Below are 27,111 nucleotides of genomic sequence, written 5' to 3'. Positions count from 1 at the left end.
GCTGAACCTGCCTTTGGATGCATGGTTTGGCCGCCTAACCTTGCCCCCGAAAGTTGAGTTTTGGCTTGAAAGCAGACTTTCGGCCGCCGAAGGAAGGTTTGGCCGCCGAAAGTGTCTGACTTTCGTCTCTGGAGAGGGACTTTCGGCCGCCGAAGGTGCCGCCGAAAGTGCCCGAGTTTCGTCTCTGGAGGGAGGGTTCGGCCGCCGAAGGTGCCGCCGAAAGTGCCCTGTCCAGCCTTTTCAAGGTTGTTTTCTATGCATGTTTAAGTGATGTTTTAGGGGGTTTTTGGGGAGTTGTTTATGAGTTGTTTAGAGTGTGTTGGCACCTCATTCGAGTCCACCTGTGTAGGATCGGACCCGAGGAACCGAGGAGGCCATCAGTGTTAGCAGTTGCAGAGTCAGTTCAGCGTCTGCCAGAGGTGAGTAGAACTAACTTAATCTTTTATTTTAAAGAAATCAAATGCCTAAAGCATGCTCATGCATCATGTTTATATGTAATAGGTTGATTGCACTAGTTACACGAATATGAAGCATTGCATTATTTACTATTGATGGAGATTGGACCAAGGACGACCCCACTAGCCCTAGAGATGTTGTAAGACCTGGCCGGGCCAGGCATACGAAGGTTGTAAGACCCGGCCGGGCCGGGCATACTAAGACTGGAAGGAATGTTGGTGGTTGGGTCCAATCCGTGATATGATTTATTTGTGCTGTGACGCATTTCATGAAAGCATGTAATTAATGAACTGTTTTCTTTGTTTTTACTCATTGGGCTTTTTAGCTCACCCCTCTCCCCTAACCCCAGTGTTGCAGGTCTGAGGTCGATCGGGAAGTCTCAAGAGTTAAGGTTATGCTGATGTAATAGATTAGAGTTGTGTGGACATGTATTGTAAATTGACATAATGATTTGTAAGAGATTGTAATGTAAGTAAAGTAGAGATTGGTTTTTGGATTAGTACTGTGCTTGGCCCTAAGACTTGGTTAGTCCATGTTTAGTACATGATGTATGTTATGTTAGATGTTGAGTTGTGTTCGAACTGAACTTGTGGCATGTGTTGTTTACCACGCTAGAGTGTTTGATGAGGACCCTAGTGGAGGTCTTATGTTTGTGGTTCTGATGCATGCACAGATTAGGTTCTAGTTCTTTGGATGTGACTCCGGCTTGATGTATGTTATGTTGACCCAGCTAGAGTGTTGATGAGGGCTCTAGTAGGGGGTTCTTGATGTTTTCAGTTATGTTGCATACAGGTCAAGCTCGGTATTTACATCAGATGTTACAATTTTTATGTTAAAGTTTTGATCATGTATGGGATTTGACCAGGTGATAGGAGGTATGTTTGGCTTGCTACGGGTCCCGGCGGCCTTAAGCCGATCTGGATCCTAGCGCCGGTGGCGGTTCGGATCGTTACAGAGGGGTATCGGTTTTCGGGTCATTACAGAACCCAGAAATTTGTCAAGGCATTACTATATCATTCAAATCAAATTTTAGTCAGACAAAATCTTAGACCTGACTAGTCGGCATGGCAAGTAAGAAGAAAGTAAGGACATCGTGTGCTCAGTCTGGAAAAATAAGCCCCATGATCCAGATCACAAAGACAAATGTCATCTTTGAATCTAAAAAATCGAAAACCAGCGAAGGACCTCTGATGCTACACAAGACTCATCTAAAGTAGACAGTGAGCTATCACCATAAGATAGGGTCATATAGCAAAGATCTGATAACCTATACGCGGTCCACCCATAGAAAAGAAGACCCGCACGCTTCAGGACAAGTCGGCCTCAGGTCGGATAAAGTCACCCTCCCAACTTCAGGACAAGGCTCCGTAAGGAAATTATCATTAACAGCTACAATCTAGCATATCCCTTTTACGTATGCGATTACGAGATTCCCGACCAATTAGCCAATGAAGATCCCTTACCAACGAGCTAGCCACATCATCGTCGAATCACTAGGAAATACTATATTTATCTCCATCTTCTTATAGTATAAAATGAGAATGATCAAAGAGACAAATGTATACTATTCTCAAACACAAATACTCTCAAGTTCTATATTCGGCTCGTTCTCCATATTACTGACTTGAGCGTCGAAGTTGATCACAGAGACAAATGTACGATATTCTCGAACACGAATACTCTCAAGTTCTATATTCGCCTCGTTCTCCAAATTACTGACTTAAGTATCAAAATGGCTACCATGAGCACCCTACCACCTCACCTATTTTGTCTTGTAGGATTAGCCAACTACAGTATAACTCCATTCCGATTATATCATCAATTTAGTCTCTACAACATCACTAACAAATTCATATTACATAAAATATTATATATAAATAATATATATTAAAAGATTTCATGGTTATATTTAATATTATAAAATTTATAATTAGAAAACTTTATTTTCTATTAATAATATTCTAAATAAAATAAAATATTGTATGTTTTAAATTGTAACTTTTTTATATTTAAAGTTTTTATTAATAATTTATGATATTATATAAAAATAAAATTATGAAGTAAATAATAAAATTTATAAAAAATAATAATATTATTATAAAAATATATTTAAAAACTATTTTATTAGTTAAACAGAATATTAGCTATTAACTTTTCTAAATTTAATTTTGTTATTTTATTTATAATTGTGGCAAATTAAAGATGTTTGAATTTATCATTCAAAATTTAAAATATTGGATATAAAAGTGAATTATCATAAATATTTTAATTTTTTATTAATAATTTTAAATAATATAATTTAAATATTTTGTAGAACTATCAAATTAATAAAGCATATATATACTATTAATTAAATATGCATATAGATATTAAATAAAATTTAATATTATTTCAGTAATAATTGATTTCTAAATGAATTTAGATAGTTATGGTAAATTTTATTGGGATTCAAAATATATTTAGGTATTGATTGTCATTCCACAAATGAAATGACAATACAAATTACTGATAAAATATTAAAAATTCCTTAAATTCTCCTTTTATTATTATTATGCATTTTACCTAGTGACTTATGACGGATCTAAAGAAGATTGGCAAAGACTACTATTGCCCCAAAAATTTAATTTTTAAGTGAAAATATGTTAAGTATAAATATGTTTTTAATAAATATTCACATTTTTTCTCTTATATCTTTAATAAAAATTAAAAAAAAAAATTAATTTTACTTATTAAGTGTATATTTTAGTCACAGTTAGTTGTCTAAGGTTAGCTTAGCAATTGCCACCAAAAGCTAACCAACTTTAAACAAGTTGTTGGATACAAAGGCATTTAATTGGAGGAGTTTAAAATGATAAGGCTTGCAAGGAAAGCAATCCTTTCAGTGGAACTTTAAGACTCTGGTGATGATTTTATATAATTGTTGTGTAACATCTCAGTGTTTTTGTTAGGCTTGGTAGATGTCTATCAATGCTCTGCTTATCTTGTTTTTGATTTTGTTGGTTCTTCATCCCAATTCATTTCTTGTCATGTTTTATAATGGATTCTTGATTTGTTTTTGCTTTGCTGCTGCACATCTTTTGTCCAGTGGGTTTCCACAATTTTGCTTGTGATTATTTCTGGTATTTAAGTATTTTTAAATAATTTATTTTAGAATTTTGTCAGGAAGATAATATTTCAGCCTTCAATTTGAATTTAATTGATAAAATTTAAAATAATTTCACTTACTAAATGAGTTTAATATTTAAATTTTAAATCATTATATTATTTATCGTGTTTGAAATAAAATTAAATTAGGAATTTTTATATTTATTTAATGAAAATATTTTTTAAAATTAATATTTATTTCACATATTTACAATATTTTTTTAAATAATACTAACTGCAAATAAATAAAAAGATGTGAGCTTGCAAAAAAAAAAAATTGGGTTACTTGGACGGACCAGCCAGGTGAACGGCGCTTAGCTTGATGAAACGACATCGTTGCGGTAAAAATAGGATCGTTTAAAATGTCGTTCATCCAGAGGGTTGGATTTCTATTTTCTTTCATTCTGCGTTGCCGCACACCGTGCACAGTGCACCGGAAGATAGGCTTGAGCTCAGGCTAGAAAGAGAGAGAGAAGAGAGGAATGGGAAAGAAAACGAAGAAACCGGGAAAAGGTAAAGAGAAAACGGAGAGGAAAACAGCGAAAGCTGAGGAGAAGAGAGCTAGAAGAGAGACGAAGAAAGTCTCTCCTGAAGATGACATTGACGCCATTCTGGTAGCTAATTAATTCCTTAGCTTTTGATGCTTAGTTTTTCTATTTAATTGAGCTTTTTCATGTGCGATGAATTGATTTTCATCACCTAGCTCGGTTCCCCTTGCTAAATATTGGATTATCTATCTGGTTTAGTGAAGAATTTCCGCCTTTATTCGTATAAAGATTACATCATGGTGGAATATCAACGTATTGACAGTTATAAGTGAAAGTTGTATATATGAGTTTCTAACTGACGTTATAATCAAATTGAGCTTTTCTTTTTTGTGAAATTAATATGCAATTTTAGTTAGTAAAGCAAAAGTTAGCGCTTTACTTTGATTTTTTCCCTCTCATATTTTGCTTCCACAGTTGAGCATACAAAAGGAGGAAGCCAAGAAGAAGGAAGTCCATGTAGAAGAAAATGTTCCTGCACCATCCCCCCGATCGAATTGTACAGTAATGACCTCCTCTAATTGTGGCAATTTAATCTAGCTGTTAGTCTTGGAAATGTTCTTTTACTCGTAGGAAGAAAGGCTTCTCAAATGATTGTGTTTATTGATTGTGTAGCTAAATATTAATCCCTTGAAAGACACTGAATTAATCCTTTATGGAGGTGAATTCTACAATGGTAACAAGGTTTGTTCTCAGGAACCTCTACTGTTCTTTTATGCATTTTTCTTCTTATGGTGAATGGACATTGTCATTTTCATGTGATCAAATGGAACAATGCAGACATTTGTGTACGGGGATCTTTACCGTTATGATGTGGAAAAGCAAGAATGGAAGAGGATTTCAAGCCCCAATAGCCCACCTCCTCGCAGTGCACATCAGGCAGTTGCTTGGAAAAATTATCTTTATATATTTGGTAGACTAATGAAACGTTTTACTCGGTATCAAAAAATAAGCTCGTCCATAATACTTTCCTTTTGCCTTGAATTTTAGCATCTTTTCTGTTTTCAATAGGTGGTGAATTCACATCTCCAAATCAGGAGCGCTTCCATCACTACAAGGTCAAACCTTTATTATCTATCTTCTTTGTGAATACTTATAAGGAAGAAATAATTAGTTTTACATCAGGGTTTAATAGCTACCATACTTTTGTAACATTTAGACTTGAAATATGATTTTGGTTTTTTCTTTTTCCAAAATTGCAGGACTTCTGGGTCTTGGACCTGAAAACAAATCAGTGGGAACAATTAAACTTGAAAGGATGTCCTACTCCACGTTCAGGCCATCGAATGGTTAGTTCAGATCTTTTTAAACTATATCTACTCATTTAGAAGTGATGTCACCTTTGTGCATCTCCTTTTCTTTCTTTCTTTCCTTTTTATTGAGCTTTTAAAGTATTGCTCAGGGTTTAACTTACATGTCTACACATTTGGTAATGGATGGGTATTTTGTAACTTGAAATATCTGCCCATGAAAATACAAATGGCATGAAGCAATGCCTATTAAGCAAGAAATTAGTGGAAGTGGATGTTATAAAGAAATAATGGCAAACATAGTGTTCAATGGGAAAAAAAAGAGAGAAAATTGACAGAGGTTGAGAAACCATGTACGTACTGTTGATCCTGGTTTCTCTCACATTGTCCTATTTCTGGATTGAATAAACAACATCTGCGAAAGAAAGCTATACTATGTTCTCTAACCACTTATTAGGCTGTTCGTTTAGTAGAAAAAGGAAAAGGAAATTAGAACCAATTGCATTGTCGGACAGTAATTACAATGTTACTTTAAGTAACACATGTAGTAATCGGACAAATTAACCAGTTATCATCTTTGATGATGTAACAGTTATCTTTGCCAAAGATAATAAAATGGTAAAATATGTCTCAAGATATTGCTACATCTGTATTGTTATTCAGTTTATTTGATGGATTGCCATTTGCTATTTTCTTATGTTTATAGCCATATGTAGATTAATCTACAACTCATGTTAACTTCTTTTCACGGCTTTTGGGGTTCTTTTGCAGGTTTTATACAAGCACAAAATTATTGTTTTCGGTGGTTTCTATGACACTCTTAGAGAAGTGAGGTTGTTGATTGGTCTTCATAAAGCATTGCTTAAGAATTTATAACTGATAAATCATTAGCTTGTGTTATTATTTTATCCATCCATTTGAATTAACATGTAACTTATCCCAAACTATTATGAGAAACTCAATTGCAAGTTTATTGTGGTGCACCTTTGTTCTTCAAGACTTGTTTACACTCCCATCCCATGTGTTCTTCTAGGATTCAACAAGTGCATGGACTTCTCGCTTGTATGTTTGTTTAGTGTCTTTGCAATTAATGATTACATTTTGAGGGATGATTTTACAAGTAAAAATATGTAAATTTTATATATAACTATAGAAAGAATGGGCAATCTTCAATCTACAAGCTTTAGTTATGGTTAGTGTACAGAATATGAGCTATGATGTCATGGGTTTGATTTACCTAGAGATTCTACAAAGCTTTAAGCATGCTGATAACTGAATTAAGTTACCAAAATGAGTTTTATAATACAATACTGGTTTGGCTGGTGCTGGAGAGGAATAAGCTGGTACAGTTTAAAATAGGGTGCCAATAAAAAACTTTGAAATGCTGAAGAGAAACTTCTCTTCTTCATTTTTTTCCTTTTTTCTTTTTCTCCCTCTCTTTGCAACCTTTGAGGTTTCATCTTCATATGAATAGGCTTTCTTAGTTTGTATAGGATTTGCATTTATTGGAACAGGATATATTCTTAACAAGTTCGTTACTTCCAACTGTCAGATCTCAACAAATAAAATTTTCCCTACTTGCATAAGATTGATTGTAGATGGTTTATCTATTACAATTAGTAGTGCACTGAATTTTCATCATTCCAAAATTAAGACTTAAAAGGCTATGATTTTGGAAGTAGTTCAATAAGGATTTAAAACTCTACACAGTATCAGTTCTAATTGTCATGGTTTTGATATTTGTTTTCAATGTGATTTGCCCTAACTTTTTATGACAACTTTTCAACTTTATATACCTTGCTTGAGTTTCTTGGGCACTTAAAATGCAAAATCTTTTTATCTGATATCTTAGCGATCATAAGCCATAACTTGGAGATTGATGAAGCTTTTTTTCCATAACTTGAAGATTGATGAAGCTTTTTTTTTTGGCAGATATTATAATGACTTGTATATATTTGACCTAGATCAGTTCAAGGTGAATAAATTTGACTTATAATTTCTTGGTTAACTATTATGCTGTTGTTTTCAAGCTTCTGTCCAATGTAGAGTAATTTTATGTTCTTTATAGTGGCAAGAAATAAAGCCAAAGCTTGGAGCAATGTGGCCAAGTGCTCGGAGTGGTTTTCAGTTTTTTGTTTATCAAGATGAGGTAAGTCTAAATGCCGATAGCGACTTATTTTGTGCTCAAAAGGATAATTTGGTTTAGTAATCTTATAGATTCTGCCCAAGTTGTGCTGTAATGTTTAGGAAATATAACCAACCTTTAGATTGTCAAATTTTATTTGAGCTAAGGATGAACATATCATAATTGAGCTTTTTGGACCTTTCTCATTTTGCTGTGCCTTTTTTTTTTAAAAAAATCAGGTCATTATAAGTTAATTTTCAGTTGTAAGGCTCTGGTTAATTTTCAGTTGTAAGGCTCTGGTGTGATGATTTATTGCATTGGTCATTCATAGATCTTAGAGAGCGAATTTGATTCCTGTTGTAGGTGGTTTGGGTTTTTCCTGGTGATGTATTTGATTTAGAAGCTGTTGCAAGTTTGCAACATATACAATGTCAGTATTTGGGCTTCATTTTCGGATGCATTCTCTTTTATTGCCTTAGTAATGACAATTTATCAATGAATGTCAACTGTCAAGGTGGTTGTTGATCCCAATTTTTCATGCATAAGGGTCCTTGATAGAGAAGAGGTAGCCCAAGAAAGAATGAGAAAGCCCAGTAGAGAAAGATAAATCTAGGCCTTTTAAGGTTTATTCCAGAATGCCTAAGGGTCAGGAGGGTAAGAGGAGAATATTCTATTCTGCTGATAAGGAAATTACTGCTGCGGGAATCATGGAGACTGAGGATTCACTCCTTATTTAAGAAGAGGGGAATGTGTAGGAGAGGCACCTGGCTACTACAGACAAAATTAGTTAAGAGCAGAATATTTCCACACGGGAGCTGATACTCTCCTGGGGGCTGTGACAGCCATTTCTTTCTTAGGCTTCCTCTTCTCTATCAGTCCTATATATTCTTCACCCGTCATCTGCCTTGGATGATGTAATAACCTTCACACTCTTCATGCATTTTACTTTGTTTTATTATTATTAAGCATGGATTAGAGATCATAACTCATTTGATTAGGACTAGTTTTAGTATCCTTGTATTTTTTTTTATTGCTGACGTGTGCAAATAAGTAAAGATGAAGTAAAATTGTGCCCATAATTTATCTGACTTCTTACTGAGCATATTATAATAACTTTCATCATGACTGCTTTTTCTTCAGACGACGTCCTATTTTGCAGCATGGTTTTTTCTTCTTTAGCATACATATATTCTTTTGCTTTGATGGTGTAATTATTCTTATTCTTTAACATTCTAGATCTTTTTATATGGTGGCTACTCAAAAGAGGTTTCATCCGATAAAAATAGTTCTGAGAAAGGTGTTGTTCACTCGGACATGTGGTCTCTTGATCCTAGGACTTGGGAATGGAACAAGGTTTGTCTGTCTTCCTTCTCTATTGAAAATTATCTTTCTTATATGACAGTTCTGCCATTTGATAGTGGCTAGACTGTGGTGGTGATGAGTTGATCATGTTGCATTATTCATGCTACCATTAAGGTGGTCTAAATTCTAAAGTTGTGGCCTTATGGAATTAAAGCATTTTCTTTTTCAATAAGTACAACAAGATACCTCGTAAAAGTTTTAGGACTTCTTATACTCCATCATATTGTAGTTCTATTTTTTGTATTTTTAACTGGTTGTTTCATTTATTGTCAACAACTTTCTGCAGCTTTATTATTTCATGCAATAGGACATCACTTTTTTACATGTGCCTTTTTTTCCTTTTTCCCCAACCACATGTAGCAGATGAGTTTTGCAGCGGTAATATTGTTTCCTTGTGATAGGTAAAGAAAAGTGGGATGCCTCCTGGGCCCCGTGCTGGGTTCTCGATGAGTGTTCATAAGAAGCGTGCTTTGTTATTTGGAGGAGTTGTGGACATGGAAATGCAAGGTTTATTTCTTGTTTCTTCTTTTTTCCCCCTTTGTGTGTCTACATGTGCATGCTGCTTCTTCTAATTAGATTTTGTTTAACCATTATATCAAGTTTATTTTGCTGTGCTGTTTGAGTGTCTTAAATCCTTCAAGATTTAATCATGACTAACATGGACAGTGTGTGTTTGAAACTTTGAATTTATGTATAGATGTGCATCTTTTGTAAATAGAAGTAAAAACACAGCGAGGCAAAAGAAACTTATGCCACTTTTATGTTTCTTTCAGGAGGAACTAGGCCCACTATATTGAATACTTTCCTTAGGTATATAATATCATGTCATAGGCAAAGTTGTTGAGTTTTGTGCCTGCACCTCTGTGTCAAGCTAAAGATCAGAAGAACAAGGATTTCAGAATTGTGGTGAAATTGATGACATTTATCTATTGGGTTGAATTAACTCCTGCTCATGTCTTAAGAAGGTTAACATTTAGAATGCACCATAGAGAGTTGTTATAATAACCATAAAGTTTTGTTAGTACAATTAATTGAGTTGATTATTTCTCTAATTATGTGGTTCTTGGCCAGTCCACTTGAGTTATTTCTTTGTCTTTCTTGGTCCTTGTTTTGTCCATTTATGTAAGACACCTTGTGTGGAAAGGATAAGTCATTAGACTTCTCAAAGTTCCATCATTATGGTATGGAGGTCAAAGCGAAAAGTTTCTGTAATTTTTGTGGAGTGGAATTGATTGATACTTTATAAGTGTTAGAACTTAGAAGCCCATTCATATGGTCCTAAGTGTTCCTACTTCCTACTCTTTCATTTGAGGAGTTGTGCTACTAATACAGAGCAGAGCTTAGAACTTTGTACACTAACCTTAATTGGGAAGCCCATAACTATAAAAGTAATGTTATTCTGTTAAAGCTAATTTTCAACAAAACGAGAAATTACAATATTATCTTTAGAGTATAATGCTTAAAAAACCTGGATCAACTAGAAAAATATTGTGCATGTTTCTTAACAGAAAAAACATATACAAATTCCCGTCTTCAAATTTGCTTCTTCTTGAGCTTCTTATGGTCAGCACAGGTATCAGATTACAGAGATTGTGAGAAGTGAGAATTAGAGTGTTATTATTGTGTAGGTTCTAAACATTGCCCTAAAGATTTTGAAATATGGAAAATATTCACTTGGCATGATCTGCTTGGAAATAACAAAACACCTGGGGCCCTTGAGTAGAATTTTTGCCATATAATGTCAAGAGTTTTTGGTCATGGACTTAGGTTCCATTGTTCATCGATATATGTTATCAGGTGGACAAAAGAAGTGCATGTTGTTTGGCATGCCGGACACTTCTCTTGCTTATTTCATCTAATGGCTTTCTTTGTACTTTTCATCATCTTTTATTGTATGTTTTTGAAGCTCAGCTGACTTAATGTGTCCTGAATCAATTATTTCACTGCTTTCTTGTTAAACTCATTATTTTTAATGATATCTGCTTGTTTATGTCATCTATTGATCTTTTGCATCGTATTAAAATTAATTTGTACTTGTATCTCCTCTTCCTTTATTTTCCTGAGCTAATTAATCTTGTTGTATTTTTTTTTTATTGGCACAGGAGACGTAATGATGAGCTTATTCTTGAATGAACTTTATGGCTTCCAATTAGATAACTATCGCTGGTAATCCTACCTACATCGCTTCCTATAGAATTTCTTATCAATATTTTAAGCAGGACTTATTGTACCATATTATTGTTGCAAGATAGAGTATTCCCTATGTGCATATAATTCAGAACAGAACATGAGTTATACGGTTACAGCACAGCTACCTCAATGATATGGTGGACCATTGCAAGATTCTTACACATCCCCACATATACTTTTTTTCTCTCTCTCCCTATTATTACTCTGCAGTATGATAAATGCTTTTTAATTTTGCTTATGGGAACTTATACTTTAAGTGTCATTCATTTTTCTGTTTCTTGCGGAAAACTTATACTTTGTGTCAGTATGATACATTATTATCTCTTTCTTTAGTAGAATACTTGTGACTGCATTACAGTACTTGCACATACATTTTATCTTTTTCCTTCTTGCTGTAGGTACCCCTTGGAGCTACGGAAGGAAAAGTCAACAAAAGATAAGGTACATTTCATGAATAAACCTGTAATTGGATAATTTCTGTTCCCAGATCATTGTATCAGCTTGGTGCTTTGTAATTGTTTTATTTTTTGGTGGGATTTAGCACCCCCTGCTATGTAGGCTAATTGTTGGATATAGAAGAGAAGGATAGTTGCTGATTTCAAGTATTGAAATCCTTACATTTAACAGAGATTATGCCATTTCCCCCTACTTCTGTATAATTTCAATTGGCTTTTCTTACTACCTATGGTATTTAGATCTTGTTTATTTCTGATAGCTTTTGTTTTGATGGTGAATAAGTAGTTATTAATTGATACGTTGCAGTTAAAAAAAAATACTGAACAAAGGTCTAATGGACCTGACGTGGACAAGATAAATTCAATGGACGTGGAGTGTGCCACACATGATGATGAGAATCAAGATTACCTTGAAGATGCAGCTGATTCTGAAAGCACCATTGATGAAATATCTCAGCATATGAAAACAAACATGGCCGTAATTGATGTTGGTTCTTTGGGTGCCAAATTTGATGGAAGGCTTGACGCATCTAAAGCTAAACTGGTTCAGCAAAATTCTGTTTCACCAGAGGTTTGTCACAGACTTAGAGTTTATTGATTCGGGCATTTAGTTTATTTGACTGTTAATTTATTAATCTGGTCCAAGTTTGTAGATAGTGAAGCCCTGTGGACGTATAAACTCTTGCATGGTTGTTGGCAAAGATACACTGTACATATATGGGGGGATGATGGAGATTAAAGACCAAGAGATTACACTTGACGATTTATATTCTCTTAATCTAAGCAAACTTGATGAGTGGAAGTGTATTATTCCGGTTTGTTTCATTCTATCTTTATTTCCTTTACCTTGTTGATTTGTGGTTTCAGATATTGCAAGGATCTTTATCTATATACCCTACTAGAATGACCATTAACTTCCTTTTCTCTTTGAAGCTTATATTGATTGCACAGATTCATTAAAACAATATGGTCTTTGTGCTCACTGTACCTTTCTTTCTTAAACTAGGCGTCTGAATCTGAGTGGGTGGAAGCCTCAGAGGATGAAGATGATGACGAGGATGAAGATGAAAGTGAAGATGGTTGCAGCAGTGATGGCAGCAGTGATGATGATGATGATGATGATGGCGATGGTGATGATGGTGATGTAGAGGTACTTTTACATTTCCCTTTTTAGCAAAATCCAATTCATAAGTGCTTTTCCTTCCACCTTTAGATCTTTTGAGGGTTGGGAGGACTACACTTTCTTCACTTCTAGCTCAAAATTTTTACTTGTTTTTCTCTTTGCTACTGTTGCTTCTCCTTTCTCTTCCCATCCTCTCTTCCTTGTTTGTCCTTTGTGAATTAGTAAGATACAAAATTGCATAGTGAGTTTGACATGGTATTTCAATGCAATCTACAAATAAGACTTGGATCCTTAACTTCTAATCCTTCATTGCTTCTTTTTTGTGTCCAAACTCCAAAGTCATACGAATAAGCATAATTGAACATTGCAGCATATTACCCATCAGACTTGAGTGCACATGGATGTTTTGTGCAGAACATTTGTTTTATTATGTGTTGGAAAGAGAATTAATTGATACAAATTGTTGTTAGTTTCCTTTTCTGTTGGTGCTGACTTATTGACTTTGTACTCACTTTTCTTTGGATTTAGGTTAGGAACAATGGTTCTGCATCACTTAAAGTGGGAGATGCTGTTGCTATAATAAAGGGTGAGAAAAAGAATCTCCGAAGGAAGGAGAAACGGGCCAGGATAGAGCAGATTAGAGCCAATCTTGGCCTTTCAGATTCACAAAGAACCCCAGTGGTACTTCTATTTACTGTTGCTTTTTGGACTTCTATCCTGGATGGGAAGAACTTGATTTTCTAATTTCTAAATCTCAAGCAAGCAAGATAAAATGTCCTGTCATAATTGGGGTTTTAGTTTTGATTACGCATGCTAGTTTTATCAAGTTCTACATATATCTATATGTATGCACACCCACGCATAATGGTGGTTTTAGTATCCCTTATGAGTTTCTTTGTTTACCCCTGCCACTTTATTTACTGTTTATTTCTAATGTCTTTCTTTGCAAAGCCTGGAGAATCCTTGAGGGATTTCTATAGGCGGACAAATTTGTACTGGCAAATGGCAGCCCATGAACATACACAGCACACTGGAAAGGTTTGTTCCTGCAACTTCTTGTTAAGTTAGAATTAACTATATTCTGCTGCTGCTTCTCTATGGCCCATATGCTAATTTATTACACCCTCCATCCCATAAAGTAGGTTGGTTTTTTTTTTTTTTTTTTTTTTTTTTTCATATGGATTAAGAAAATATAGTTAATATATTTAAAACAATAAATTTATATTGCCTTTTCAAATATACCCTCCAGTTATATTGCTCCTTTTCTAACTTATTTTATTTTTTTAATCCGCATTAAATATGTTGTATAAGGAAGTTAATAAATAAATCATCATCTTAAAAAGGAAAGTGGCCTGTAACTTGGGACATAAAAAAAGCAAGCTTATCTTTATGGGAGGGAGGGAGTAGTAATTATGTGTAGTGCTTTCTGGATGTGTTCCAACTTAAGCTCAGCTCACTCATCAAAGGCTCAAGTCTCAATTACAAGGATACTTTAATCAATAGGTTAGATTAATTTCGAAAAACAAAAAAATAGATTACACTAATTAGGTTGACTTTGGTTTATTAGGTTTGCAAATATATTCAAATCTTTTTCACTTGCAATTATGATGAATTTGGCTCCCTACTCATCATTTAAGGTTCTGGACTGATTTTTATTTTTTATACTTAGTGTCAAGCTTATCCATATCTAGTTTGGTTGAATTCCTAATTCACGATGCGAGGTTCAATTCCTTTCCAGCATGTGCTTGAAACTTGATTAAGCTGATAAAGTTGTCTAATTCTTATTTTTTCCTGAGAGTAATTGCAAGCAAGGATTACACATAATTTTCATGTCATGTGACATATACTTTCCACCCACCAAGGCTTTTACCAAGTGTACCCTTGAGGAAAGAATCTTCTTCCATTATAAGAATAAAATTCACCCAGATGCACAAGTTAATTTATTACAAGGGGAAAAATATTTCCTTGAAACACCCAGCCGAGAAGTATCCACAAATAGTGGATGATGATAGATGATTGGACTTTTGACCTAATACTGCAGAATGCCTTTTACCGTAAGAATAGCAAGGAGTGGAACTCCCTGCAAGTGCCTGTCCCATTGTGAAGGAAGATTGTACAATAAGATTGATATTTGTTTTGGAAAATAAAAGGTAAAGAAGAGAGATAAATAAAGAAATAAGATGGAAGTAATAACTGCTGTCATCCCTTACATATGTTGCTTCATGTTACTATTGTCGTACTTGTAGACTTATACACTGAGGCCTTTTATCAATCTCTTTCGCTATGTGACAAGTATGGGATTGGCATTTCAGGAGCTTCGCAAGGATGGTTTTGATCTTGCTGAAGCTCGGTATAGGGAACTTAAACCAATTCTTGATGAGGTAGATTTTCACTTCCTAAAGTCTAGGGAAGGCTTCTTCTGAAAGATTTAGATCTAGTCACACATTATCTTTTTTCATTTGTGTTATGTTGCAGTTGGCTATACTAGAGGCGGAGCAGAAGGCTGAAGAACAAGAGGCTGAACCTAGTTCAAGAAAGAGGGGCAAGAAGAAGAACAAGTAATATGATGAAGCTATCAAATACTGTAGATTTTTTTTTGTCCCATTTTTGCTATAGACTAGGGCATTTATAAGCATGATACTATTGAATTTTGTTTTAATTATTGTGGGCAGTGTTTGATGTAACTTGCTTAATCCCACCATTTTTTTGGGGCTTGAATCTGTCATCATTAAGAAGTTAGGAAGGAGATACATTCTGCAGAAGTAGTTTTTGTATATCTGCAAGAATATGCTTTGATTTGATTTATGCAATTTCATGATACAAAGTTTGGTGTATTCCTTTGAAAAGAGGGGCTTGAACTTTGGATGTGGGAGAAACGTGTGACCTAAGGGTTAAAGAGCAAAAGGACGTAACAAGGTCTCAATGGCTTCCCCAATCTTTACAGCGGACACCAATTGCTGGAACACAACTGAGCAAGCATATGCTATGTACATTTTGGAACTGGAAAGGAATTGATTTTTAGGTGTTTATTGCGGATATCTCGAACATGATATACTTTGGACGAAACATTCGTGTTATCTATATCATCATTGGCCAATCAATGCAAGGAGAGGATCGAGTATTAATCTCTTTCTTTTTCTTGCTATGAATTAATATGTTTGGTGAAGAATATATATAACACATTACAGCTCTAAGACATGAAGATTAAAAAAAATTGAAATAAATTCATTTATCATGAGCAGGTATTCTGCCATATATATTTTAAGGAATTAGTTGATTATGTCCAAGTTATATATAAAAGGAAGTCTCTTTTTTTTTTTTCTTTTGATAGTTTGGTTTGTCAAATGTGAGTTTTGGATTGTGATACAATTATAAATTATATCCAATTATCTCAAAAAGAAAAAAAAAAGGAATATTAAAGTAAGAAACTGCTATCTTCCATTTCTATATCTTCTCAAAATTAAGCAACACTGCCCAACAAGTCTCAAATGGTATATTTCTTCTGCCGCTGAATAAACACCGTTTCAAGACCACAAACAATCTCAACAGTAGGCAATGGGTGAAATGATGGATAAACCACAAAATTCAGAACCTTTAAAAGAAGAGCCTGCTCTTCCAACTCTTTTGCCCTGCCTTCTGGCAGTGCTACTAGCTATTTCCTATTTCATATTGCCTGTTGCCAGTATCTCTCTCTCCCAATTGTTTATATGAACCCTTTTCCTCTAATTAAGTAAATCCAAAATCAAACGCCAAGAGTCGGTCTTTTTTTACTTTTATTTAACCCTTCCTTTTCTCTTCCCTGGTCTCTCAAAAGAAGAACCCGCTGCAGCTTGCATTTCCAACGCAATGCTTAAAATCTTTGTTTATGCAACCACCATAGTGTTCTAAAGTCGCCCATTTCGTCCTAAAAGATAAAACTCACCTACCCAGTTGAAGTATATTCAAATAGAAAAGCATAAACTGAAGGGTTAAAAGCAGAACCATATATCTACTAAGTTAAACTATATGTCATAAGAAACACTCCCCAGAAAAGGCAACAGGCCGGCCACCTTATATTTATATTCTATTGCAAAGTACCCACGGCATGCGTGGCTCCATTCATAGCTAATCTATTGTTTTATTTGTGTCATAAAAAAATGAAAAGGAGAAGGTTTTTTTTTTTTTATTTGATGGAATCTTGCAGGTAACGAGAAGAATGAAAGCTTTTGATTATATCGATATGCATGCTTTTTTTTTTTTTTTTTTTTTTTTTTAAAATTATTTCCTGCAAAGGTTATATTATGAAGTGTGGGATAATCTCGTTTAAATTGCCCTATAATGCCATTTTTAGGGCTGGACATTTCACAACTAGCTTCCTAGTTGGATTATTTTTTGCCATTTTCGTTGGAATGAAAGAATAATAAAGACCATAAATCAATGGTGATGAAGATAGTTTTGTGTAATAATGGTTGGCAATCATGGTAATTAGATACTTTTTTTTTTTTTTTTTTTTTACAAAAGTTTAACCAATTATTAATACTCATATTCTCCTTGCACAAATGATTATTAACAAGAAAATATATTTTCATATATGAAAATTTTTCTGAAAGAATACTACAAAGATTTGAATGTTTAATCTCTTCTTAAAAATTTATTTTCATTTCATATTACAAGTAGCCAGTATTTTTTTAAAAAAAAATTTTTGACGATTCAAATAAGACTAAAATTGAGGTCCATGAAATTTTATAGATTCTTTTAATGTATATCTTCTGGATTTAACAATGATATTAACTAGATCATTCAAAGATATCGATCTTGGAGCTTTCGAGCTACTTATTAAAAAAAAAAAAAGAAATTTCCTAGCAATTAGAGCATTGAAATAGAATCTAGCAGGTCTAAACTCTAAAGCTTTAATTTCTTTCATTTTAATTAATTAAATAATAGTTGGCAAGCATATACTGTTTGTCTGATTATTATTATAATTTTTTCAAAGCTTGAATATTCAGGAACCATAATATCCATCTCAGCTGTTTGGTACGTGTTTATATATATGTCCAAAGCTCCCATAAATTTTGGAAATTGATGGGATAACAACTCATCCAAGTAGAGAATATTTTTTTGCTTTATCTATTGGTGTTTGGACCTACATGTTCAAGAGATGACCAAATGTAATTAAATTAATTAATTATTGTTAATTCCAATACAGATACTAATCAATTTCAAATTATCATTGTCTTACAAAAATAATTACTTAAACTTAATTGTTAAGAATTCCACTAGACATGTAGGAATCATGATATCAAATTAGTTATTTCTATTTTATTAATTAAGGTTATGCCTGATTAACTGTGTATTAAATTATAATACTAAATCGATGAAGATAATATTGGATAAAAAAATTAATGATTGATCAATCCATTTTTGGTAATATATAATTTAGAAAAACAAATTTTGAGAACTCTAAAAATAAATAAATTGTTATTTAATTATATATTTATGAAGATTTAGAGATAAAGTTGAGGTACTTTAATTTTCCAGGATTTGTTGTATATTACTTACCATTTATTTAATTATTTTTAAATAAATTTTCTATATATTAAAAAAAGGAAATTTAAGTGTTTATGTGAGAGCCAGCTGCCTTATATATGCAACACATGACAGAGCAGCCCCACCCATAAAAGCTTCCCTACAAAAAAAAGGCAAAAACAACCCATTTTCCTTAGAGCGAAAGACATGCTTCTTGCAATAACGCATATCCCTTAAATCCTGTATTCATGGCCGCATGAGCCACACTTGTCCTATAAAATCTTACAAGATCCCCATTAGCGCAGAGAGACTCAATACAGAAACATGGGAGCTCATCAGCTATGTCCAAAACTTTCATCTTCTTGTCAGAAAATGGAGACGAGCTTAAATGACTACGTTTCAAAGAGCAAGATTGGTAGATTCTTTAAGCTTGAAGCAAGAAAGAGTTGTTTCACCAAGGAGCTACGTGCTGCTACTGCCACTTTCCTTACCATGGCTTATATCATCACTGTTAACGCCACCATCCTTTCTGACTCCGGCGTCACTTGCTCCATCGCTGACTGCTCGCCTCCGGCTAACCAGACAACTCCTAGTCCTGATTGTGTGCTTAAGCCCAATGACGGTTACCAAAGCTGCCTTGACAGAGCTAAGAGTGACCTCATTGTTGCAACAATATTGTCGTCTATGATTGGGTCGTTTGCTATGGGGATTCTGGCCAATCTGCCTCTGGGTTTGGCCCCAGGTATGGGTCCTAATGCTTACTTGGCTTATAATTTGGTGGGGTTTCATGGAACTGGACCCCTCTCATACAAGACAGCAATGGCCGTAGTCTTGGTTGAGGGCTGTGCCTTTCTTGCAATATCTGCTTTTGGGCTTAGAGCAAAGCTTGCGAGGCTCATACCCCATCCAGTTCGCCTGGCTTGTGCAGCAGGCATTGGGCTTTTCATTGCATTTGTTGGCTTGCAAGTCCACCAGGGAGTGGGCCTGGTTGGACCAGACCCATCAACTCTGGTGACCGTCACAGCATGCTCGAGTACAAATCCGGCAACCGGAGAGTGCATCGCCGGAAAAATGCACAGCCCAACATTTTGGCTCAGCTCAGTTGGGTTCCTAATCACATGTTATGGTTTAGTGAAAGGAATTAAAGGCAGCATGATATATGGCATTCTTTTTGTGACGTTCATCTCATGGATTAGAGGAACTGCAGTCACTTACTTCCCATACACTCCAGTAGGCGAATCAAATTACAACTACTTCAAGCAAGTGGTGGACTTCCACAAAATCCAGACCACAGCTGGGGCAATCAGCTTCAGCAAGTTCAATACAAGTGATGCATGGGTGGCTCTAGCAACTCTATTGTATGTTGATGTGCTAGCCACCACAGGGACACTCTACACAATGGCAGAGATTGGAGGCTTTGTGAATGATAAAGGGAGATTTGAAGGAGAGTACATGGCCTTCATGGTAGATGCAGGCTCCACAATAGTGGGGTCTGCCTTAGGAGTATCACCAATAGCAACATACATAGAATCATCGGCTGGGATTAGAGAAGGTGGCAGAACAGGATTAACTGCAGTAATAATAGGTTTCTACTTTTTACTGTCATTGTTTTTTACTCCTCTACTGACAAGTGTGCCTCCATGGGCCATAGGGCCTTCACTGGTGATTGTTGGGATACTGATGATGAAGGTTGTGAAGGACATAAACTGGGAGGATATGAAAGAGGCAGTGCCAGCTTTTATGACCATGCTGCTTATGCCCTTAACTTATTCAATAGCAAATGGGATTATTGCAGGCATTGGGCTTTATATTGCTCTGAATATGTATGATTATATGATGAGATCAGTGGGATGGATAATGAAAATGAGAAGAATGGTGGTGAAAGAACAAAATCAAGTGTCTGCTACAGCTGGTGTAGATCCTTCAGTTGAAATAATTTAAGTGGTTTTTAGAACTCCATTTTTGTTAAATAGTGGAGCTTGTAAGCTAGTAGTGGGGGTGGGCTGTAGGGGCAACTTTTTGTTTTGTTATCAAGCGAGATAGAAGAAAGATCAACAGCCATCCTTTATACATATACTGTTGCTGCATTTCATGGCTGTTTTTTACTTTCTTTATCTCTTATTGTCTCAAGTTATTACTAATTTCTTTATCTCTCCCAGTATTTGAATGCAATATACACAATTGTCTTTATATTTTTAGAAATAAGGTGGATAGTCTTTATAATTTTACAAAATTAATAGTTTGTCTCCCCTTATTTCTATATTCAAAATTTAGTCCCTTTAGAAATATATGGAGAAAATTAGTTCTTAGGAAAATAATAAAACAATGATGATTTAATTTTTTTTAATAGTAAGGATTAATTGTTAGTTTTTAAAAATTATAAGGATTAAAAATCTTGCTTTTTTTTTTTAAAAAAAAAAAAGGAATTAATGTGTAAATTTTAGATTTTTTTTTCAAAAATTAATTTGATATAGCATTTAAAGTGGGCCACTTTAACCCAGCCCATGAAGGCCCAATCAAAAATAAAGTTAGTGAAGATGCTTAATAATGAAAAGATAGGGTTTTGAATTGAAGCAGCAACCAAACCGTCCTATTTTATATCTGCACAACAAAATTAATTAATGAAAAGAGTCCAATGACAGAGTCAAAGTGTCATAATTTCAATCATAACTGTTGGATATTTACCAAATAAAGATTAAAAAATTTATCATTCAGTTTTCACTGACAATGTTTTATTTATTTATTTATTTTATGTTTTGAAATTTAAACAATATAGTTGGTCGGTGTTGAGCATTTTTCTTCTGTTTTGCTATTAATATTTTAAGATAAATTAATATTTTATTTTTAATTATTATAATTATTTATCATTTCGTTTCTTAATTTTATAATACTTTATCATTTCATATATTAATTTTTATTTTTATTTTTATTTTTTTAAGGAGATAATGAAATTATAATTAATTATAAATTGAGAAATAAAATTGTAAATGATATTAAATATCAATATCACCATCAAATTAATGATGCGCAACAAGTGTTTGCTGAAATTGCTCAACCAACGCAGACAAACGGAGTTCCAGTGGGTCTCTTGGAAGTGTCCTCCCCTTGGTTCGCAGAGCAGTGTGTATGGTGGTGGCTTGATTCGGGATAGCTTAGGTGTCTGGATGGGCGATTATTTTGGAAGAATATCAATTCTTGGAGTTGGTCTGGGACTGGTTTTCAGCATTCGAATATAAAATGTGATAATGCAGAGGCTGTGGGCATTGATCTTAGGACACCATATCCCTTTGGACTATTTAATGTCACTTGTTAATAAAATTAGAGAGATGCTACAGTGAGGGTAATTTCTGTCCGGATTTCCCAAATGTTGAGGGTGGTGCCCATAGGCTTTATCATCCTCCATCGGAAATCACATATTGGCTGGATCATGTGTTAGGCAACATTGATTTGTAGTGCTGATCCTTTTTCCTTAATGTCTTTATTCTAAAAAAAAAAAAAACTAATTATTTAACTTTAAAATGGAATGATAAAATGGATAAAACTCATAATTTTTTTTATCTATTTTATCAAAATTATTATTCATTCTTTTTTACATTATAATAATATATAAATAATTTCTCATTAATTATTATTTTTAAATGAGTATTGAAAATATATTTTAATGTTTAATAAAATTTAATATTTTTAAAATGCCTATAATTAAAATATTAATAAAAAATTGTTCATTTTAATATATATATATATATATATATATATATATATAATAGATAAAAATTATAGAATAAAAGATTATTTAAATATATATTGGAAATAAAATAAATATTAAATAATTTAATTTTTAAAATATAAACATTAAATAATTATTATTGATAATAAAATTAAGAACTACTGAACAGTTAAATTTTTCAATAAAATTCAACTGATAGAAAACATCCAATCCCCTTCTAGAATCCAAAGAACTTTCCTTTTCCAGACGTCTCACATCGTTGTTCAACGATCAAGAAACGATAATGGTGGAGTCCACCAACTCTTTCCAAATTCAGCCTTTTTGTTTTCATTTGATCAATTCTTCCTTTTGTTTTTTTGTTTTTTTTTCTTAGTTGTTCAAATTATTAGTTTACATCAGCACACCACCATTTGCAAGGAGAGAGAGATGATGGATTATTATGAGCTTGCAGCTATGTCTTCTTACCAAGAACCCCTTAAGGTTCTCGAGGCTGATATCCACCACGCTAATGTGTTGTGAGTTTTACTCTGTTTCTGTCGCTTTTGCTGTTTGCGATTGTTTATATAGAACTGGGTCTGATTGAATTTTGTTGCTTTGCTGCTGTTCACATTTTGGGATTTTGGGTTGGACTACTTCTTATTAACCTTTTAACTTTTTTGTGCTATGGGTGGCTAACCAGAGAAATTTACCCGACTAATTGGATTTTGAGAAAGTATTATCTTGACAGAGTGTTATTCTGTTAGAATCTTATCTTTAATTCTTGCAGTTTAGGTTTTTTCTTTTACTACACTCATCTGATCAACAGTAACATTTTTATCTGTGATTTTCTATAATAATGCATGTTGAATTATGCCTGATGAATTCCAGTGTTCTTCCCTTCCCTTTTTTTTTTTTTTTAAATATATATATATATATCATGTGTATATGGTAATAACATTGCATACGAAACATAATACAATTTCCTTCCCTCACTCCTATTCTATATTTTGATTTTCTCTTCATTATCTTGCATACTTATTTTTCCTTTTGCTGCAAATAATTTTCTTAGGAGCTGTATAGAGCAGAAAGTGCTCTGAGTTTGTTAAGCTAGATTGTTGAATTTGAATTACATTTGTAGGGCAGCTTCTATACCAAGAGGCAAGAGTGGTACCTGTGTGCAAATGAAATTGGTATACAATCACTTGGCACCCATTTGTCTGCTGCTACTCCAATTGATGAATTGTTCGTGTACATGTCTACTTTCGAGTTATTTAAATCTTTTCCACATAGTTTTGTATCAGGTTGGTTGTTACTTGCCGGCTCATGGGTTACTCGTATGAGCTGGACAGTTTTTTTTTTTTTTTTCTGTTATGAGGCTAGAGTCTTAAAATAATTTTACTTATCATTAGGTATGCTCAGATGGGAAGCCAAAGGTCTCTTCATGCAGAAGGAAAGCAACCATTAGGGAATTCTATGGTTTGTAATTATCTGTTCTTTTTTTGTATCTAATATCTTTAATGGGATAGGTGCATGAAACATGGTTGGAAAGTTGGAACTATTTATTCATTGTTTAATATAACTTTTTAATATTACTCTATTTTGTAGACATATGGAAAATTATGAATAGGACATGATACTTCATGAATTTTCTGTTTTCTGCACTTAATTTTGTTGTGCATGCTCTGGCTGACTTGAATTGAAATTGCAGCTGTTATATTACCGTCACTTCAATATCTCCATGGTGATCCAATGGAATTGGCCATGACTCAAGCAGAAGATTGTATGGAGGTGGTTGTCAAGAAAAGACTGGAGGGTAGGAGGAAATTTTTAGATATGGATTTAGAGAGGGAAGATGAATGTGGGATATGTTTGGAGCCTTGTACAAAAATGGTTGTGCCAAACTGCTGTCACTCAATGTGCATCAACTGCTACCATGACTGGTATGAGACTTTTCTTTTTCTCCTTAATTTCATCAGCTATTAATTAACACTGATGCTAAATTCTTTCATCGTCAAATTTTACAGGAACACAAGATCAGAATCTTGCCCATTTTGCCGGGGAAGTCTGAAAAGAGTGAATTCAGGTGACTTATGGGTTCTCACTTGCAACAAGGATGTCATTGACACTGAAACTGTGTTAAGAGAGGATATATTGCGGTTCTATCTTTATATAAACAGCCTGCCTAAGGATATCCCTGATGCTTTGTTCTTGGTGTATTATGAGTACTTAATCTAACCTTTACACACTTGAAGATTGATGTACAGAGGAAAATGCTGACCATCACATGTAAATATTCTGGTGAGATTTTCATGTTGAAGTTTTCATTTCTACTTGATAATTGTTCAGAATAATGTATATGCTGTGTATAATAGACCCCATTATTTAATATTATGTCTAGCAAATTTTTATGACAAACAATTTCCCCAAAATTAATGCGCAAGGATAAAGAATGTGACATAGGGAAACTTGAGAAGCTAATAAATATTGATGAACTGTACTGTCAGAAGGTCAATACTTGAAAACTGGTTGAATGAGTATTGAGTATGGCATTTTTTCATTGATTGATATGTTGGAACAGTTAAAGCAAAGTCACAAGGGTTTATTGAGAATATCATTTCCCAACAATACTTAGATGTTTTAATATTAAGACATACTTCCTTTGGTTTACTAATGGGAAACTGTTCCAAAAAATTATTTTATAGTTCCCAATTTGAATCACATTTTGGAATTCAACTTGGGGAAAAATTTATTTAGTTTCAACATGTGAGCATGCATTCTGCATTTTTCATTAAAAAATGGACTGGAAATTAGGGATAAAATTTGAATTGTTTTTAATCAAAGCGACTGCACCAGCAATAAGAGTTAATGCTTGTTTACAGGTCAAGGGTGGAACTGGAAACCACTATTCAGTTGGCAATTGAATGAGATATGCTTTAATTATAAGTTTTTCTTTATATTTTATGTGGAGAGATACTTCTATATTACGGTTTTGATACTTCTTTGAAGTTCTCATGCAAATCTAACTGGGGTTGGAAGGGGATTTACCAAGGGGTGAGCTAATTCTATTGTGTGTATTTTGATCAAATAAAGGAAAAATTATTTTTTAATATATGAGATATAGTATAATTAATGAATTTGTCCATATGTTTTTTTGAATTTAATACTTTCGTTTCTAATATTTAATTCCGTCAAAATTCAAAATTTCTCTATTAAAAATTATTTATGTTTACATTTAAAAGGAAGAAAAATAAATATAATTTTAAAAATATCCTTATCAATAATAAAATGAAAAAACTACTATTTAATTTTTATAAAATGAAAAAATTTACTAGCTAATATTTCGATTTTAAAAAATACATTAAAATATTTCTAACATTTTAAAAAATCTACTAATTTGTCTTTCCATTCATTTTGTCGTTAAGCGATTTACTATTTAATTTTTATAGTTTTAAAAAATTTATTAGTTAGTCTCTTAAATTATTAAAAAATTTACTAATTAGTCTCTCTAAATTAAGGGTATTTTAGATTTTTTTTAAATAATATTTAATAATTAAAATTAACGAAAAGATTAATTAGTATACTTTTTAAAATGTTAGAAACGTTTTAATGTATTTTTCAAATAACGAGCAGTGATCGATAGCGAGGGATATCACAAAAACAACTTCTATTGAGTTTTAATTTTTATTTTAATAATTTGAATTTTATATATTTTAATTTTATTATATTTGTTGAGTTTGAATTTTAAATTTATTGAAATTTTTATTTATTTATGGAGATTGAATTTGAGATTTTATTTTTTAAATTTTAACGGAATTAAATTTCAGAACTAAAACGTTGAATTTCAAAAATAGAGAAATAAATCTGTTAATTATATTATATCTCAGTGATAATAAATATTTTTATTTAATTTTTATTATATTTATTGAATTTAAATTTTAAATTCATTGAAATTTTTATTTATTTGTGAGTTTGAGATTTTGAGTTTGTTGTTTTTTTAAAGTTAATTTGATTGAGAGGTTAAATTGTTGGGACTAAAGTGTTAGTTCTAAGAAAAATAATTTGGCAGACAAATGGCATTTTTCTCAAATTAAAATGTTAGATTTTAAAAATAAAGGACGAATTCATTAATATTTAGAAATGAAAAATATTTTTTTCTAAAATTAAAGTAGTAAAAATAAAATTAGTCATTTAAATAATAAAACTTATTAATTAATTTATTAATTTAAAAAACTCATTAAAACGTTCTGATTTTAGTTGACTTTAAATATTAAATGTTTTATTATTTAGTTCATATAATATAAATAAAATTTATTAATTATTTTTTTAATTTTATAAAAATTAAATTAATTAATTCTATTTTAGAATTTTTTAGCACTTAATTGCTAAAATTAATGGATAAATAAATTAATAAATTTTCTAATACTTTAGAAATGATTTAATTTGTATTTTAAAATAAAAAAAATTAATTAGTGAATTTTAAATATGAGAGACTAAATAATAATTCTAAAAAAAATTATGGTTTGACTCTTCTAGAAAAAGATAACTTTATGTATATAGAAATGGGAAAGCTATCCATTTTCTAGAAGGCAAGAATGTGAAAACTGGTTGATCTAAGCATGTGGTGGAACATTAATGCCGAGTATATGAGGCAGGCCTTCATCTTTGTATCTAAAATGTGGTGGTGATGTTTTATAGTTTACACCGACCAGCTGAACAAGTAGTTGGGAGGTTTTATTTCACCAAATTAAAAAGCTAGTGAGGTGGCTCTTCTAATTTATGATGGGTGAAGAAATTTATGGCAGAACTGGCTATGGTGGGTAGTAGATCATACTGCTATGCTGACTTTAAGGTTAGAATAATGTTTCTCATTATTGATGTTTGCCTTGATATTGGATACTCATTATGCATCTCTTTTGATTTTGTCAATCAATTTTGTATAAAATCTCCCCAGTTCGATTAAAGACGAATCTTACCAAAATGATTTGACAACCCACAAATTAAAATCTAAGTTTTTTAATCAACAAAATACAACAATGTGCTTCACTTGTCTGTAATACAATATAGGCGTTTTGCAATGTTTCATTATTGGGCTGGCAACATGGCACCAGCCACACCTTTCACGTATTCAATTGGTATGCCTCAGAAGTATCCAGGTGGCCTAAAAGAGCCATGCCTACATTTATTAGACCACAACAATTAAATCTTAGATCTCAAACTAGTTAAGGTCTGCTACATAGTAATTTTTTGTTC

At 32.9% G+C, this 27,111-nt stretch overlaps 3 protein-coding genes across 6 annotated transcripts; all 3 read left to right on the top strand.

The window, feature by feature from the left end:
- Positions 1 to 3,979: 3,979 nt before the first annotated feature.
- LOC110617558 (kelch domain-containing protein 4) lies at positions 3,980 to 15,484 on the top strand. 3 transcript variants are annotated; one of them, XM_021760426.2, is made up of 20 exons: positions 3,981 to 4,214; positions 4,563 to 4,644; positions 4,761 to 4,829; positions 4,926 to 5,058; positions 5,157 to 5,203; positions 5,348 to 5,434; positions 6,167 to 6,228; positions 7,328 to 7,370; positions 7,464 to 7,544; positions 8,757 to 8,873; positions 9,284 to 9,389; positions 10,985 to 11,048; positions 11,471 to 11,513; positions 11,835 to 12,098; positions 12,181 to 12,342; positions 12,534 to 12,677; positions 13,179 to 13,331; positions 13,602 to 13,688; positions 14,963 to 15,031; positions 15,126 to 15,484. In XM_021760426.2, the coding sequence occupies exons 2-20, from the start codon at positions 4,615 to 4,617 to the stop codon at positions 15,210 to 15,212; spliced, it is 1,848 nt and encodes a 615-aa protein (XP_021616118.1). In that variant the 5' UTR covers positions 3,981 to 4,214; positions 4,563 to 4,614; the 3' UTR covers positions 15,213 to 15,484. The 3 variants fall into 3 exon arrangements, with proteins under 3 accessions (XP_043813471.1, XP_021616118.1, XP_021616117.1); XM_021760425.2 differs by having other exon boundaries at positions 4,563 to 4,649; XM_043957536.1 differs by lacking the exon at positions 12,181 to 12,342 and having other exon boundaries at positions 3,980 to 4,214; positions 4,563 to 4,649.
- Positions 15,485 to 18,289: 2,805 nt separating this feature from the next.
- LOC110618058 (adenine/guanine permease AZG2) lies at positions 18,290 to 20,341 on the top strand. Its single transcript, XM_021761079.2, has one exon. The coding sequence runs from the start codon at positions 18,480 to 18,482 to the stop codon at positions 20,094 to 20,096; it is 1,617 nt and encodes a 538-aa protein (XP_021616771.1). The 5' UTR covers positions 18,290 to 18,479; the 3' UTR covers positions 20,097 to 20,341.
- A 1,739-nt stretch (positions 20,342 to 22,080) lies between these two features.
- On the top strand, positions 22,081 to 24,710 carry LOC110617122 (E3 ubiquitin-protein ligase AIRP2). Of its 2 annotated transcripts, none has more exons than XM_021759732.2 (5): positions 22,081 to 22,397; positions 23,005 to 23,162; positions 23,271 to 23,337; positions 23,570 to 23,801; positions 23,886 to 24,710. In XM_021759732.2, the coding sequence occupies exons 1-5, from the start codon at positions 22,322 to 22,324 to the stop codon at positions 24,094 to 24,096; spliced, it is 744 nt and encodes a 247-aa protein (XP_021615424.1). In that variant the 5' UTR covers positions 22,081 to 22,321; the 3' UTR covers positions 24,097 to 24,710. The 2 variants fall into 2 exon arrangements, with proteins under 2 accessions (XP_021615424.1, XP_021615423.1); XM_021759731.2 differs by having other exon boundaries at positions 23,000 to 23,162; positions 23,886 to 24,702.
- The last annotated feature ends 2,401 nt before the right edge of the window (positions 24,711 to 27,111 follow it).

The sequence above is a fragment of the Manihot esculenta genome, chromosome 6 (genome assembly GCF_001659605.2).
Source record: "Manihot esculenta cultivar AM560-2 chromosome 6, M.esculenta_v8, whole genome shotgun sequence".
NCBI classification, from domain to species: domain Eukaryota; kingdom Viridiplantae; phylum Streptophyta; class Magnoliopsida; order Malpighiales; family Euphorbiaceae; genus Manihot; species Manihot esculenta.
Note: the sequence above shows the minus strand (reverse complement) of the source record. Positions and strands in the feature narration are given on the sequence as shown.

Bases quoted from the DNA above. Each gene is read 5' to 3' on its own strand.
- LOC110617558 (XM_021760425.2), top strand. From the start codon at position 4,083: ATGGGAAAGAAAACGAAGAAACCGGGAAAAGGTAAAGAGAAAACGGAG. The intron at 12,099-12,180 runs GTTTGTCACAGA...CCAAGTTTGTAG, and splicing joins AAAATTCTGTTTCACCAGAG to ATAGTGAAGCCCTGTGGACG. The intron at 13,332-13,601 runs GTACTTCTATTT...TTCTTTGCAAAG, and splicing joins ATTCACAAAGAACCCCAGTG to CCTGGAGAATCCTTGAGGGA.
- LOC110618058 (XM_021761079.2), top strand. From the start codon at position 18,480: ATGGGAGCTCATCAGCTATGTCCAAAACTTTCATCTTCTTGTCAGAAA.
- LOC110617122 (XM_021759731.2), top strand. From the start codon at position 22,309: ATGATGGATTATTATGAGCTTGCAGCTATGTCTTCTTACCAAGAACCC. The intron at 22,398-22,999 runs GTGAGTTTTACT...TTACATTTGTAG, and splicing joins ATCCACCACGCTAATGTGTT to GGCAGCTTCTATACCAAGAG. The intron at 23,163-23,270 runs GTTGGTTGTTAC...ACTTATCATTAG, and splicing joins TCCACATAGTTTTGTATCAG to GTATGCTCAGATGGGAAGCC.